Genomic DNA, 16,499 nt, shown 5'->3' with positions numbered 1-16,499 from the left:
GGCGGCACAGCCTTCCAGTGTGTCAGCCACCCCAGGTACTACCTACCCCAGGGAGGTAGTAGTTATACACTACTTAAAGTTTCATGGCCTGCTGTGGGTTTTGACAAGGATTTTGTTTTGGGTGGAGTGGAGCTGTTGTTGGAAACTGATGCCAGAAGTACTTTAAGTTTGGGATAATATCAAAGGGACCATTTACAAGTGTTTGTGAGTTTGGGCACTTAGGAATTTGGTATTTGCTCATTCATAATTTAATTGCCTTCAGGGCTGGATTAAGGAGGGTATTACCTTACAGTTGTTTAGAAATGGGCTTCAGAAATAATAAATACAACAAATACTGGAAGTACTTGAAACTTACGCGGGTTCTTTTAATGTTGAAAGAAGGAACTCTTGTATCATCCTCATCTGGCAGCTGAACTAACCCGAATAACGTAAATAATGATATGACATTAAAATACTTAAAATACTAGCATTCTTAATAGAAGAGAGAGGTCATTGACAGAAGGTCATTTTCCATGTGAATATTAAAAAACAGAAGGTCTCTTTTCTCTAAGGCAATGACTTCATACTAAAAATAAGTATGAAGAATCTGATTTAAAGTATGTAAATCTGATCTTGTTCATTCATACAAAATGTATATTTTGTTCTAGAAGACAAATTCCACAGAGTAATTCAAGCCAGTCTATTGCATTGACAGTTAAAGTGAATTAACTCCATGTGTTCAAGTATAATTTAGCTCTTTAATCCACTTTCTTTAGTGTAGCTATTTTGAGTTCCATGTGCTTTAAAATCTGCTCACTGTATATGATAATTGCCTTTAACTATTATTGTTTGCCTTCTTTTTTCTCTAGATTATGGGATGACGGAATTATTGATCCAGCTGACACAAGACTGGTTTTGGGCCTCAGTCTCAGCGCAGCATTAAATGCACCTACAAAGAAGACAGAATTTGGGGTTTTCAGGATGTAAACTTAAACATACACGTCAGAATTACCTCTGTATATTTTAATTGGGGCCGGAGAGCAAACTAAATACAGTGTTGAGGTGTTTGAAAATAAAAATGGTATTTTTAATGGAAATGTCCTAATTATTTATTTTCTCTGAGTAATCATCACACAGTGCTTCAGCATTTTGATACTGATTTGAGATAGGTCACTTACAGTGCTTGTATAACACTGCATTGGATGAATAAACTGCAACTTCTAGCATTATGTTTGACCAGAAACCTTTGATCCTATCTCTTACATAAATAAATCTGCAAAATAAGCTACATATTTGGTGCTTCTCAGCTCCTTTATTTCTTTTAATTCTTCTTTGTATGTCTCCTATAAATGTAAAATATTCTTGCAATCCAACAAAAAAAAATAATCCACATTTGCTAGTAAATAATTTTTGCAAAAGAGAAGTGCTCTAAGGGCAGCCAGGGAGTTCAACACAGCATGAAATTATAGATTTCACACAGTTGTTGGCATTTTGGCTGTTTTCTGGCTTTCATCCAAAAAAACCATTGCTCTTCTGTACAGTTCCCTGAAGTCAAAACAAGAAGAGAACCTGATGGATGCGCAGTGTTTTCTGGAAGAGCTGGGGAGCGTGTGCTGGTATCTGTGGGAGCTGTGGGTTGCCAGCAGCGCTGCTGAAGATGAGGGTTGGCTGCAGAGGTGTTTCAGTGCCCTACTGTGCCGTCCTTCTGGCAATTGAAGTTTCATGAAGAGAGAGCCTTCTCCCTCCCCGCGTGGATCGATGCTTCACCCAGAACACACGCCTGAATCCCACTGACTAGGGCTGGAGTGCTTTGGCTAATCATCTTATTTATTGTAGCTTGTTGCAATGTATTGTTTCTCAAGAACTCAGTGTCTGTCATTTCATTTTTTTCTATTTAGAAATATTGCACCTTGCAGAAACTAAATGCTTGGCATGTAGTGTGTCTAGAATAAAGAGGCAAATACTGTGCTGGCTGGTACTGGGAAGGTGATTTTATCTAGTTTTGCCCTACAGGTGCTGAGTTAACCATTAGAAGACTGCTAAATGGCAGAAATATTCTTGAGTGGGAATCAAATCCAAGAAAAGTTAATGTACGTGGATGGAGGCCCTCTCCTGTGCTGGCCTGTGGCGAGAAGAAAGATTGCTAATGGTAGTGATCATCCTGGGTAACACACTAGCTGTAGTCTTCTTAGGCTTGTGTGGCAGAGGCGTTCCTCGTGGAGCCAGGAGGGAGAAGGACAGTTTGCTCGCAACCAGGCCTCTCGGTTGTGTCTCGGGCAGGTGCAAAAGAGAAAATGAAAGAATTCTTTGGAATGGGCATTTTTGGTGTAGAATACAGAGAGCCCAGTACATGTTGAGCTGTGGGGTCTCTGGTATGCCTCTACATGGCACTAAAAGACCAGTTTTCTCTCCTTTTACTGAGAAGAAATCTGTCCAAATGCTGGTGTGTTCTGCACCACTGGAAAGATCACTTCTGTCGGTCTGCACACATGTAATCTCACCGTCGTGCTCACATGCATGTTCTTACTGTATTAAATACGTATTTAACGGGGACTAATAGTTTTAAATACTGCCATAAATGGCAACAAGGCACAAAGCTGTGCTTTTGTGCCACTGATTCTTGTTCTTGTCTCACTACATGAATTTGTAAACACATTGGGCATGGCGCCGGGATTTCTTTATCCTAAAAGTGCAGTGACATTATTTATGGCTGCTAAAATGCCTTTAAAAATACCCTACTTTTAAACTTGTATATATGAGGTATAGCCAGGGAGATCAAAAGTTTCACACCCTGAAATGATTGCTTTTAAGGGCTTACAATAAAAAGAAACACTCCATACTTTCTCCTACTACGGTTGAGTAACCGGTTAAGGCACCAGTTTCTGCTCTAAATTATGGGGGTTGCTTTCCCCATAGCCATAAGGAGTACTGCCTTTTTCTGCCACGAGAACTGATCACTTTGGAGTAATATTTTTGCTTTGAATATATTTGTTCAATGAGACTGGTAACGAAATCATTCTGAGTTGGAGACAGTAACAGATAATCCTGGGATACAGATAATGGAGGCAGATACATTTGGGAGGATTCATGCTTCTGAGAATAATCACTCAATATGTCTGAAAGGGCAGTTATTTACGGATATCAAAATTTCTTCCTCTAAATATGCGTGCAAGCCAAGTCAAAACACGTCTCTGAATAAATAAGAATGTTCTGCCTTGATAATATTTATCTTTGGAAGCTTATTTAACAAATGAAATTCATCAGCGCGGGCCTAGCATCCTATCAGCATGTTCTGGTGAGGGGAGGTTACAGGGCAGGACCTTCACTGCAGACGAATGATTCAAAGAATCACTAGGGAATTATCAGTCCCCAATGCACAGTAGCCTGTTCTGGAAAAGCTTTTGCAGGTTAACGGGCTGTGCTTCACATGTGGGCACCACCTGTAGGCAACGTGCGCTGTGCGTGGTGGCACTCCGATGGCAGAGATGGCCTCTTGCTGCCCAGAGGTTTGATGAAGAACCTGGTCCTCGGTGGACCCACCAGGAGTGAGGAGTTGGACCCCATGCCCACCTCACGTTTGGCGATGTTGGTAGATATGTTCGTGCTGGGGCATTACTCCGTTACATAGTTACTCTCACTTCCCATTGCCATTGCTCTAGCAGTAGGATCTCTTTTGGATGTTTAGTGAAAGGAAATGTTAAATAAGCCTTTAAGACATTGAGGTGCTGGAGCGACTCCAGAGAAGGGCAACGAACCTGGTGAAGGGTCTAGAGCACAAGTCTTATAAGAAGCGGCTGAGGGAGCTGGGGTTGTTCAGCCTGGAGAAAAGGAGGCTGAGGGGAGACCTCGTTGCTCTCTACAGCTACCACTTGAAAGGAGGTTGTAGCCAGGTGGAGGTCAGTCTCTTCTTCCATGTAAGAGGAAATAGGACCAAGAGGAAATGGCCTCAAGTTGCACCAGAGGAGGTTCAGGGTGGATATTAGGAAAAATTTCTTCACCGAAAGGGTTATCAAGCGTTGGAACAGGCTGTCCAGGGAAGTGGTGGAGTTGCCATCCCTGGAGGTATTTAAAAGACAGGTAGACGTGGTGCTTAGAGACATGGTTTAGTGGTGGTTTTTGGCAGCGTTAGGTTGATGGTTGGACCCAATGATCTTAAAGGTCCCTTCCAACCTAGACGATTCTATGAGTCTATGATTCTAACCTAACTAAAAAGTAGCTGCCACTGCAAGGGCATAAGATCCTGACAGCAGAGGCGACGTAAGAGCTGTGGGTGACTATTTCAACACTTGTCCTACCCATCTCTAGTGTGCGTCCCCTATTCACTGTAGTATTGGAGCAGCTCACAGCCATTAATCTCTTTACTTACTGGAAAGGATGATACTTAGGACGACACCGATTTTTAAGATGGAAGTTGAGGAACAAGGGAAATGGCTTTGCAATATCAAGTGCACAAGCTGTGGTGGACCAGGACCTCGAACTGGGTGCCTAGGGTTCCGGGGGACCTTTCTGCTCCTATCTGGTCTCACCATCCCTGAGAAGGGCAGGGATTGCTCTTCTCAGCTGTATGCCTTCCTCCTGCCTTAGAGCTGTGGCAAGGCCAAGAGGTTACCTAGTTCCACCTCTCTGGTAGCTGAGAAGAGAAATCAACATTTTGAGTACAAGGAATTTGAAACAGACAATACTGTGACCTTGAGGGTGTTTCAAACACCTCTGCAGAAGGAAGTGGAAAGCTGTGAATGAGGGGGGCTAAGCAGCTCGTCGTGTCCCAGGGACTGCTGTGGCAGCCAAGGGTACTTCTCAAATTACCTAGGCTGAGATGGCGAGTTCAGGGTGGATCATAAAAACCTACCCATTGCCATTTTCCTTTTTATTCTCATGGCACCTAGGAACGTGCTGGGAACCACTGGGAGCTGCGATGTGGTCACCAACCAAAATAGGTGGCCTCTGGGACACACTCATTGTGAGGCTTGCACGCCTGCTTCCACAGCTGAAGCGAGACGTGGGCACAGCCTCTGCCATGGCTCTGCCTGCAGAAATGGAGAAGCTATAAAGGTGATACCTGAGAAGCCACTGGGTGCCTGTTACCACCCCTCTTACACCCATTTTGGGGTTCCTTTAGTGGGGAGTTTGTAGCCTCAGTGCTTGTGTTGGCATTTGTGTATGTGCTGTTCTTGTGAGAACCCATCTTTTTTTTAGATGGCATTTTTCCAATCTCTTACTCATCAAGATTAATCGGTATCTCCCTCTGAAACAGATGTTATCTTTCAAGTGTGCCTCTGGACTCTATTATTACTTCAAATGTGGCAGAACCCTAATTTATCTTGGATGTTCCTTGCTGTTCCAGATTTCAGCCTAAGAAATGTCTTGATTCAGAAGCCCAACAATGGTATATTATATAAACTTTTTTAAACTGAGGTTTATAAATTAAGGCAATTCAACACAGCACTTACAAAAGCCCGCTGCTTTTCAGCAAAGCCTTAAAGCACCCACTTAAAGCCCGATGTCCACTTTCATGTCTCTGTTTCAGTAGAGCACTTGAACAAATGCTTCACACTAATCTCTACGGTCTCGTAGTCATAAAATCCACCCACCTCTGTGTCTATGTCAAGCCAAAACTAGAATACGTAAATGCATCAGAACTGCTCAGTGCTCCATTATTTTGACACCAGCCTCAACAGAAACCTCGGTTTTTTCACCCGCTTTTAGAAGTACATTTGATTAATTCATCACGATGGAAGAGTGTGATTACAAAAAGCACATACCATGTGCAACTTCAAAAATTACACATTCGATATACAGATGTTAATGCCCACTGGCTGCGTCCTGTTTGTCTCATCTGCAATAACAGATGCAGGTGTTTCTCCATACTTTCTCGTATGAAGAAAGTATGAGAACTTTGAGAAGCTTGAGTTAATGCGCGGCTACAGCGGAGCTGTCGGTCTCCGCGGTCTGAGGGCATTTCGTGCAGGTTACGCAGAGCTGAGCTCTGCAGTGCCACACGCTCCCTAATTCCATAGCCCGTTCTCTCACAACTGGCTACTGATGCCGTTGTCAAAAAGTACCTGCCTTTTTGTGGCTGCAAACAGTGATTTTGTGTCTTCATGCCGTGACCCTGTTCTGCTCCTTGGCACAGTATCTTCTGGCACTCCTGTTTAATCTTTAGCTGTCTGGTGTCCTATGGCTTTTTTTACCCCGTAGTGCTGGAGACAAAGTCTACAAGAGCGGCTGAATAGGGAGCAGGGGACAGTGACGTTGGCAGAGACAGCGTGATACAGGCAGTAACAAGCACATAAATGTACAGTTCCCTGGGTGTCTGTAGCCAGACAGATACGACGACTTCTGGAAACAGAAATTTTTAATTGCCTCCACGTTCAACAATAATAATTTTGCAGGGTGAACTAACAAATGCAGCTTTTTACATGGCAGCACAAGCTGGGGAGAAAACGGTGATGTTTTCTGAGCGTCCCTGTGGTGTTTTCAACACTGCATGAGTAATCCTCACGCTATAAAATATGGCTTGAATATGGCCAGGCTTCACCGACGCTGCTTTTGAAGTTGAATAGGACATATATCTGCCTCTCCATATGAAGGGTGGCGTTTTTCTTAGCCTCTGTTGTTTCTCTCTCTCTGTCTAAACTTTACTTCGGCAGACCCATCATTTCCAGTACGTCACACAGCTGCGTTTTCACTCCAGCCTGGGACGTGGGATTCGCTGCGAGTGGTTCACTGCCAGCCTGATGCCTGACATCTTTGCCTTTCCTGTGGCAAAAATGAGGCTGGAGGATTCATGCAGACACGCAGAGGATCTCTACTCCCAACAGCAATTACAAATGAGACCTTTGCTGGATGTGATGATCAATAGGCGCGTGTGGGAGGAGGTAGCAGCAAGAGGTGAACATGCAGCTCTGGAGGCAAGAAACATGATAGTCGGAGAGATTGGCGTCTTTTTATTGCCTCAGAAAAAAATGGTGCTGTTGAAAATTACTTGTTAAGACACAATCTTCTCGGTCCCTTTAAACACTGCCTTCCTGTTTGGAGAAATATGTCCCTGGGCCTGTTTAATTTTCTTTAAACAACTTTTCTTTTTTTTCTCACATTGCTTTTGCCTTTTCAGGCTGTTCCTAGCTATCCTACAAATAAACAGATAGCAGAGCTTTGTTAACGCGTTTTCCCAAATTCCTCCTTCTCCAGATGGTCCTCCTTCCACCCAGGGAGACCCAGCCCAGCTCCTGCTGCCGTGGGCTGGAGGGCAGGAACGTCCCCATGCCACCAAAGAGCTGGGAGCGGAGCCTCCCTGCGGGCAGACCCTGCTCACTGCCTCCTTGTCCCCACAGCCATCATGACAGAGGGCCAAATATCTCATGGCCAATTGCATCCTGGGCTGCATCAAAAGAAGTGTGGCCAGCAGGTCAAGGGAGGTGATTCTTCCCCTCTACTCCGCTCTGGGGAGACCCCACCTGGAGTACTGCGTCCAGCTCTGGAGCCCTCAGTACAAGAAGGACATGGACCTGTTGGAGCGGGTCCAGAGGAGGGCCACGAAGATGATCCAAGGGCTGGAGCACTTCTGCCATGAGGACAGGCTGAGAGAGTTGGGGTTGTTCATACTGCAGGAGAGAAGGCTCCGGGGAGACTTATAGCAGCCTTCCAGTACCTGAAGGGGGCCTACAGGAAAGCTGGGGAGGGGCTGTTTGTAAGGGCATGTAGCGATAGGACGAGGGGCAATGGTTTTAAACTAGAGCTGGGTAGGTTTAGATTAGCCATTAGGAAGAAGTTCTTTACACTGAGGGTGGTGAGACACTGGCACAGGTTGCCCAGAGAGGTGGTGGAGGCCCCATCCCTGGAGACATTCAAGGCCAGGCTTGATGAGGCTCTGAGCAACCTGGTCTAGTTGAAGATGTCCCTGCTGACTGCAGGGGGGTTGGACTAGATGACATTTAAAGGTCCCTTCCAACCCAGCATGTTCTATGATTCTATGGCAGCAAAGCTGCTGTCAGCTCCCCGCTGTTTTGCCCCAGCCCTGGCCCACAGGGGTGAACCTGGAGAGGGCTGAGCACTGCCCCTCATCTTGCATGCTCTCCTTGCCACCCCACTGCTTCTCTTAGTGGGAGGAAGCTGCTTCTGTCTTCTTCCTGCCCTCACCATGACCATGAGGCTTTGGCAGGTTTGGGGAACTTTTCAGCCATGACATTGATGAACATGAAGCCACTGAGCTTGCAGAGCCAAGCGTCATCAGAAAGGTCTGAATGGAGATGAGTGCATGGATGCTGGGTCTCCTTTTGGCAACTGTGCTTCTTCTCTCTCCAAAAAGGGTGGCCTCATGTCACATGCAGGATGGATGACGCTCACTGAGCACCTGCTGAGTAACACGGTATTTGGCCTCAAGCACTTTTTCACAGTTCCGCTCCAAGTACGCAGCGATTACGTTTACCAAGGGCTGCTTTTGATGCTGCTTCTCACCTTGCTCTCCGTGGCCCTGAGCCTTCCCACCGTGTTGGCAGCGCCACCTGTCCTCATTCAACGATCCCATCCTCACCAGCTGGTTGCTCAGCATCTTTACCTTCCCCTTGCTCCCCGACTCCTTCGGGTTAATCCTCCCATCCTGGCTTTTCCTCCCATCACACCGCGCTTTCTCATAGCCCATGGGCTACTAACTCTCCCTCCTCTTGGATCCCTCTGTTGACTTCCAAGCCTGGTCTCCCTGATGGCCCAACCTCTACTTGCTTCTCCGGGTATCCTGGTGGACACCCTCTCCTCTCCCTCTTTCCTCCACCTTCCCTCTCCACCTTTTCTCTCCCTCCACCTTCCCAACCCCACGGGGGAGGGAAGAGCCTTCCACTCTTCTCACGCTGTGTCCCCTTGGCCGTGGAGAAGACACAAGGGTGTGTGAGCAGGCAGCTTTCCCTGCATTGGCTTTCAGCGGTGGCTTGGCTGTTGGCCTTGAGCCCCCCACCATAGGGGGCAATTCCTGGCCAACACTTGGGTGGCCAGGAGGTGGGGGGCACTGAGCCAAGCCGAGACAAACCAAACTGAGCTGGGCCGGACTGAACCGAGCTGAGACAAGCCGGGCTGAGCTGAGCTGGGCTGAGCTGGGCTGAGCCAAAACAAGCTGGGCTGAACTGAGCTGGGCCAAGCCAAGCCAAGCCAAGCTGAACCGAGCTGAGCTGAGCTGAGCTGAGCTGAGCCGGGCTCGGCCAAACCAAGCCAGGCCGAACTGAGCCAAGCTGAGCCGAGCTGAGCTGAGCCAAGTTGGGCCAGGCTGGGCCAAACCGAAAGCGGGCCAAATCGAGCGGGGTCGAGCTGAGCCGAGCCGAGCTGAGCCGAGCCGAAGGGGGCCGAGGCAGGGCGAGCTGAGCAGAGCCGGGGCGAACCGAGCTGAGCCGGGCTGAACCGATCCGAGCCGGGCCAAGCAGGGCCGAGCCGAAGCGAGCCGGGCTGCACAAAGCCGATGCGAGCCGATGCGGCCGGGTCGGGTCGGGTCGGGTCCGGTGCGGGGCGCGGCGCAGCGCGGCGGCGGGGGGCGCTGACGCACGGCGGGGCGGGCGCGGCGCTATAAAGGCGGCGTCGGCGGCGGGCGGCGGCGGGCGTCGGCACCATGGAGAGCTGCCGGGCGCTGGCGCTCTGCGCCGTGGCGGCCGCGCTGCTGCTGGGCGCCCGCGGGCAGGGGCCCACCCCGCTGCGCCGCGGACGCGACCTGGGCGTCCCCGGCGGCGGCGGCGGCGCCTCCCGAGAGAAAGAGCTGGTGGGGCGGGGGGCCGGGGCTGGGGCCGGGGCCGGGTCGGGTCGGGGGGCGGCGGGCGGGCGCGGCCTGACGGGGTCTGCGTGTGGGTCTCTCGGCAGATCGAGGCGCTGCAGGAGGTGCTGGAGAAGCTGAAGAGCAAGCGGGTGCCGCACTACGAGAAGAAGTTCGGGCAGGTGCCCATGGTGAGTGCCCCGGCGGGACGGGACGGGACGGGATGGGACGGGACCGGGCCTCCCCCTCACCGCCCGCCGCCGCCCGCAGTGCGACGCCGGGGAGCAGTGCGCCGTGAGGAAGGGGGCCCGCATCGGGAAGCTCTGCGACTGCCCCCGGGGCACTTCGTGCAACTCCTTCCTCCTCAAGTGCCTGTAAGCGGGGCCGCCCCGGGACGAGCCGCCGGCAGCGCCAGGCACTCACCACCTCTCCCCGCCCCGACCGTCCGGCCCGGGGCCCCGGCGGAGACTTCTCGCGGCTCGTCCGGCCGAGAAGCCCCCGCGCAGCCCGTGTAACGCCGTCCGTGACATCCGACATCCGTGGAGCTGTCTTCTTTCTCTCCTCCCCTCCCCGCTCCCTGCACCCTTCCCTTCCCTCTCCTTCACCCTTCCCCGTTTGATTTTGTCCGTCCAGGAAAAATTCCAGCCCGTGCCTTGCCGAGCAGAGGTGCCGGTACCGGGGGTTGCAGTGCCGCACCGGTGCAGAGCCCAGTCGCCGTGCCCGGGAGCGGGGCTGGCCCCGTGCCGTGCCCTGGGGTGCCCGGCTCCTTCCCCGAGGCGGAGAACACCCACCCGCCGCCGGACGGAGGGGCCGGGGCCAGGGCATCCCCTGGGGGGATGGCGTGGGGGGATGTCTTCAAACCGCCCTCACCCTCTTCTTCTCGCCCCGCAGTGGAGAGGGCCCGGCTCGGAACACCCCGGAGGGAGCGGAGGGGTTTGACCCGCACCGGTGGGGTTTGACCCGCACGGGCAGTTTCAGGCCGAGTCCAACCACGCTCACGCCACGCAGGAGAAAGTCCCGCATGAGATACCGGTGGCGTTCAGGGGACCGGCACTAGCCTGGCTGGGGGGGGGCTGGGGGGAAATCGGTTGCTTTACCGGAGCCACCACGGAGAGAAAGCTGTCTGGATCCGTTGCAAACTACCAGGGGATATCCTAGTCATCTAGACCAAATTGCTCACGTTTCTACAATGAACTGATGTATATAAATAGGTCTGTCCTCCACAGGTACACTGTGCGTTTCAGCAAACTCATAACATGTTTTAATCCTTTGTTTGTCTCTGTTAATAAAGTCACTGTTCTGATGACGGTGTTTTGGAAGAATTTTTAATTTCCCGCACGGGAGTCCCTCGCACTCGGAAGGAGAGGCTGAGGGTTACTCCAAAATTACTTCATCGCTGTGTGCTTCAGCCAGGCTGTCAGACCGGTGGGGACAGGGCTGGAAACTCAGGTTCATGCCTTCTGGCGCTGTGCTCCCTGCCCCACAGGTGCCCAGAGGGACTGTGCCAAGCACAGCACTTCAGACCTCAGGTTTTCCCTTGGGAGAGGACAGGGTTTATCCCAGCTGCAGGGACTGGGCCGGGGGGGCAATGCAGGAGGGGCAGCCACCATGGGCTGCATCATCTTGGCTGCGTTGCATTTTATTCCCATGAAAGAGACCACTGAAGGAGCTTCTTTGGGTTGCAACTGGGTAGCAACTCATCTGTGTGTGCCAGAATCAGCTCTTATTTCTACCAGCAGGGAGAGGAGGGGCTGCATGGGCCAAGGCAGACATGGGGGGAAAAGCACTTCTCCAAACAGGTCTCGTATTTGGTGCTGTAGAGAGCACAAGTTTTGATGAGAAACCCAGAGGCTGGCGAGAAAGAAGAGATTTCTGTAAGGCGCTTCTTGCCTCCTGAAGAGTAAGAGCACATAAGCAAGCCTGGCTGAAACAGGTACAGAAAAACTGACTGCAAAAAAAGACATGTCATTGTTTGATTTATTATCGTTATTGCTATGATTATTATTACTATTGTTGTTGCATTTTGTGATTGGGGGTTTTTTGTTGTTTCTTTGTTTTGGGGTGTTTGTGGTTTCTTTTTCCCAGGACAGGGATGAGCTCTTCTTAGCCCAGAGATAGAGAAGCTAAACGGCAGCTGGAAACATCCAGAGAGAGTGTGGAGCAGATGGGGCTGGGGGATGCTGTGCACAGCCAAGATAGTACCGTTCTGGGGGGCTGTGTATGCTGGGGGGGCCGGGAAGGGAGTGTTAAAGTCAGGCAGGAGCCATGATGCAAACAATGGGAACACTGTTCAGGGAGGGCTTCACAAAGAGAAAGGGATAAGAAGTGAGCAAGGACGGAGCAGTGGGATTTTCCAGGCAGAGGTGGCGACTAGCTGTGACTGCAATTTTTGTGCCCGTGGGTGGGTGCTGGCCTGCGGGGGAGAGGTGTGACAGTGCGTTCACGGGGCTGGAGGCGAGCGTGAGGTTTGTAAATTGGTAACTGTGCTTGTGGATGTCTTCCTGGTATTCCCTAGGGACACTGTAGAGGCATTTTCTCTTCATTTCTTGTGGAATAATGAAATAATTTTGTAGCATCTGGGTTTGGTGTCCCCCCTCCCCAATAAAAAGGACTTATATTTAGGTGCCGGATGCTTTCAGGCATGGAGCAGATAGGCTGGCTGTTTGGTGGTCCCCTCAGCACTGTGTCCAGCCCCAGGTACCACAGCCAACTCAGTGAACTGAGACCTGTGTAGATTGTCTCATCAGGTAACATTTTTACTGAAGGTTTATTTGCACAAAATTGGACTGAAACATGAAATACTGGACTAAAATACATCATGAATGATTCAGCTTGTGTGTTAATTTCATAGTTTTTGTTTTGCCTGATCATAGTGCTCAAAATTATAAACGTGGGTTAAATAAAGATCAAAATTATAAATCTAAAACCTAACTTAAGGAAACTGGGATTTATGGTTCACCTGCATGACGCTGTCATTTTGAGAATACTGTTTGCAATATTGTGTGTGCCAGCCTGAGGGCTCTGATCACGTTGATTATGCTCATAGCCACTTACATTTCATTACAGTTACTTCTATTGTACAGGTTGAAAAAAAGCAGGTGAGGAGAGAAACCTGTGCTGTAACAGTCAGGAGAAAGTTGGCATTTGCATATTTTTCACTCCTAAAATCAATGACATGAGATGACACCTTTTTTCATTTAAAAGACCTTTTGATTTCACATTTTCTTTTGAGGGGTTTGGTCACACTGTCATGGTGTTTTAGAAGCAGATGAATGCCTATACCTCTGGGGGTCTCCACTGTCCTTTGAACAAAAGGTTTTAACGTCCTTAAGGGCAACCATGGGCCTCAAGGGACATTCCTGCCCTCCTAGGTCTTCTCCCCACCCTGCCCATTGCCCGGGACCCCGTTTCAGCCCTACCTGGGGCCCTCAGCCCATGCCCCACTGATGCCCTAGGGTGCCGGTCCCCAGCTCCCTGTAGCACTGTCCTGCTCAGCCATGGGCCCATGGGCTGATATGCCAGCCTGGCCTTGGCCCATCCCCATCCCGGTCCCTGGGGGTGTGCCTGATGCCCGCTGGCCTGCCCTGCTCCCTCTCTGTGGGGTGGGATGGGGCTGGCTGTGAGGGTCTGCCTTGCCACCTGGACATCTGGAAGGCAGTAGTTAGTGGTGTGCCCCAGGGGCAACACTGGTATCAACACCGTTTTACATGTTCACTAATGACCTGGATGACGGTCCTGATGCAGGGAATTGCCTCTGGGGGGGAATAGCCCCATGCACCAGGATGGGGTCTTTTGGCCCAAGTAGGAGAGTTGGGTCCTACCACATAGCTGAGGACCATGCAGCTCAACAGCAACTTAAAAGTGGCCTCGCAGCAGTCTCAGCTTCACATCTTATTTGCAAAGGGTTCTGGGTTCTGCAAGTACCACTTTTTTACCAACCAAAAAGAAAGAGAGAAGGGGCAGAGCAGCTCCTACCATATTTTCTGTGGGCATTGATCCAGAGTACAAGGTCAGTGATGAGATCAACATCATGGACACATTCCTCAACAGATTGCAGGATGAAACAGGAAGACAGTCTTGCAGACAGCAGAGACCAAATGCCTATTGCCACGGTCCTGACCTGTTGTGGAAAGGCTATTCAGGAATAAACCCTTCTTGGACTAGCCTGTGTCTCTGCTGACTCTGTATTCTGCAGAAAAGCTAATAGAGTCCTGTGGCTGGATTGGGGCACCTATGAGAGCAGGAAGCGAGGCTGTCTTCGTCAACATCAGTGAGGGGGCCAGGGAACGTACTAACACTTCCAAGGTGTGCCCTATGCCCTATACACAACTTAGCTGAGTGCCCAAAACAAGCACCACAGCTTTTGAGGGTTCACCTTGTGTTTAGACAGCAGAGAGGGCTGCAAGAAAGTTTGGACTCAATCCTACAGTTCAGAAATAATGTGTTTATTGAGTATGAAGTAAAAAAAAACCAGCTGCCTCAAGTGTCAGCCCATTAGGACTCAGCCATGGTAATTCTGCTTGCCTGCTGGCAACTCCATTTTGAGAGCATAATTTTCTTTTTACTGGATCTTCTAGCTGGAAAGAGAGGTGAAAACTACTCCTGACAGACTGGCTGGCAGGTCCCTTCTTTCTGCACGGTGCGTTGACCAGCAGCTTCTGCTGGCCCCACTGTCCAGGGGATCGCTGCTGTGGGCCTGGGCTCCTCATCAGCTCCTGGGGCTTCTGGCAGCTCCCAGGCACCTGGGTCTGTCTGAACACATTACACCCCTTCTCAACAACTGCACACACCAAGACTGAAACACAAAGAGACATCATGAAAAGGCATAGCAAAAAAGTGTTAATTCAAGGTGGTGTTGTTTATCACTGATCTCTAAATCTGCCTGAAAGAAAAAAAAAAGTACAGTGCTAGAAGCCAAAGAACCCATGCAGAAAACCCATCTCTGTCACTAGTCTAACACCAACCAAATGAGCTAGTAGAATGGCAAGCAGCGGGACAAAGTGGCCCAGCTAAATTGTGCTGTTTGTCTCTTCTCCTTTTTTTCTGAGGGCTTTTCCCATGTTTTACCTGCTAGCACCTTCTCCTGGTCCACTGTCTTCTAGGGCATGCTGAACCTCTTCCCAGAAATCACCTAGTCAGAAACTCACAAAGACGACCAACTTATATTGCTCTTCTACAACCACATCTTCTCCAGGAGGTTTCCACACAATCTACAGACTTGGTGTCCCTGGTGGCAGCAGAGCAGCATCAGGAAAATGTACACCTTTGGGCGGCAGCGTCTGGGGTAGAAGATGGGGCAAGTACTGAGAGGACAATTGAGATTCACATCAGGAGAAGTCTCAGAGTCTGGAGATAACATTGCATGGACACAGTACATTTCACACTCCCTGGGAAAATCCCATGACATTTTCTGCGGGGGTGCTGCTGCTGCTTGGCTTCTGGGGTTTTTTGTTCATTGGTTGTTTCTTTCGGTACCTCATTCTTTGAGTTACCAGAGAAAACAATTATGCAACAATTGTTTACCACCTTTGGAAGAAGGGACAGGCAACTCAGGAGGAGTACAGAGATCTCGTTAGGTTATACAGAGAGAAAATTAGGAAGGCAAAAGCCCAGCTGGAGCTCAACTTGGCCACTAACATTAAGGACAACAAAAAAAGCTTTTATAAATACATCAACAAAAAGAAAGCCAGGGAGAATCTCCATCTCTTCCTGGATGCAGGGAGGAAAGTTGCAACCAAAGATGAGGAGAAGGCTGAGATACTTAATGCCTACTTTGCCTCCATCTTCAATAGTCAGACCAGCTATCCCCAGGGTGCTCAGCCTCCTGAGCTGGAAGATAAGGATGGAGAGCAGAACAACCCACCCATAATCCAGGAGGAAGTAGTCAATGATCTGCTTCTGCACCTAGACGCACATAAGTCTATGGGACCAGGTGGGATTCACCCAAGAGTACTCAGGGAGCTGGTGGGAGAGCTCACCAAGCCTCTCTCCATCATTTATCAACAATCCTGGTCAACAGGGCAGGTATCAGATGACTGGAAGGTGGCTAATGTGACGCCCATCTACAAGAATGGTCGGAAGGAGGATCCGTGGAACTACAGGCCTGTCAGGCTGACCTCGGTACCAGGAAAAATCATGGAGAGGATCATCTTGAGTGAGCTCTCACGGCAAGTGCAGGATGGCCAAGGGACCAGGGCCAGCCAGCATGGGTTTAGGAGAGGGATGTCCTGCCTAACCAACCTGATCTCTTTCTATGACCATGTGACCTGCCTTCTGGATGCGGCGAAGGCTGTGGATGTTGTCTGTCTGGACTTTGGTAAGGCCTTTGACATTCTCCTGGAGAAGCTGGCGAATCACGGCATAGACAAGTGTACTCTTTGCTGGGTTAAAAACTGTCTGGATGGCTGTGCCCAGAGAGTTGTGATTAACGGGGTGAAATCCTCTTGGTGGCCGGTCACCAGTGGTGTCCCTCAGGGCTCAGTTTTGGGGCCAGTTTTGTTTAATATCTTCATCAATGATCTGGATGAGGGGATTGAGTGCACCCTCAGTAAGTTTGCAGGTGACACCAAGCTAGGTGGGAGTGTTGATCTGCTTGAGGGTAGGAAGGCTCTACAGAGGGACCTGGACAGGCTGGATCGATGGGCCAAGGCCAACTGTATGAGGTTTAATAAGGCCAAGGGCCGGGTCCTGCATTTTGGTCACAACAGCCCCAAGCAACACTACAGGCTTGGGGAAGAGTGGCTGGAAAGCTGCCCAGCTGAAAAGCACCTGGGGGTGGTGGTGGACGGCC

The 16,499-nt window shown here is 50.1% G+C and overlaps 2 protein-coding genes across 2 annotated transcripts in view; both read left to right on the top strand.

Annotated features, from left to right (window-relative positions):
• MCCC2 (methylcrotonyl-CoA carboxylase subunit 2) overlaps nt 1–1,947 on the top strand; it is a 40,182-nt gene extending 38,235 nt beyond the window's left edge. The window contains exon 17 of the mRNA XM_063320334.1: nt 849–1,947. Coding sequence (XP_063176404.1) covers nt 849–966 — 118 coding nt within the window. The 3' untranslated portion in view covers nt 967–1,947. The remainder of the gene's footprint in view (nt 1–848) is intronic.
• A 7,609-nt stretch (nt 1,948–9,556) lies between these two features.
• On the top strand, nt 9,557–10,985 carry CARTPT (CART prepropeptide). The gene is made up of 3 exons (XM_063320434.1): nt 9,557–9,718; nt 9,817–9,900; nt 9,980–10,985. The coding sequence occupies exons 1-3, from the start codon at nt 9,572–9,574 to the stop codon at nt 10,085–10,087; spliced, it is 339 nt and encodes a 112-aa protein (XP_063176504.1). The 5' UTR covers nt 9,557–9,571; the 3' UTR covers nt 10,088–10,985.
• Nucleotides 10,986–16,499: the final 5,514 nt, after the last annotated feature.

Source organism: Chroicocephalus ridibundus, chromosome Z, assembly GCF_963924245.1.
Source record: "Chroicocephalus ridibundus chromosome Z, bChrRid1.1, whole genome shotgun sequence".
NCBI classification, from domain to species: Eukaryota; Metazoa; Chordata; class Aves; order Charadriiformes; family Laridae; genus Chroicocephalus; species Chroicocephalus ridibundus.
The sequence above is the reverse complement of the archived record's forward strand: the minus strand, read 5'-3'. Positions and strand labels throughout refer to the sequence as shown.

What these genes read in the sequence shown, in the direction of transcription:
- CARTPT (XM_063320434.1), top strand. Translation starts at nt 9,572, where the DNA reads ATGGAGAGCTGCCGGGCGCTGGCGCTCTGCGCCGTGGCGGCCGCGCTG. An exon ending in CCTCCCGAGAGAAAGAGCTG is followed by an intron (nt 9,719 to 9,816) that starts GTGGGGCGGGGG and finishes GTCTCTCGGCAG; the next exon opens with ATCGAGGCGCTGCAGGAGGT. An exon ending in AGTTCGGGCAGGTGCCCATG is followed by an intron (nt 9,901 to 9,979) that starts GTGAGTGCCCCG and finishes CGCCGCCCGCAG; the next exon opens with TGCGACGCCGGGGAGCAGTG.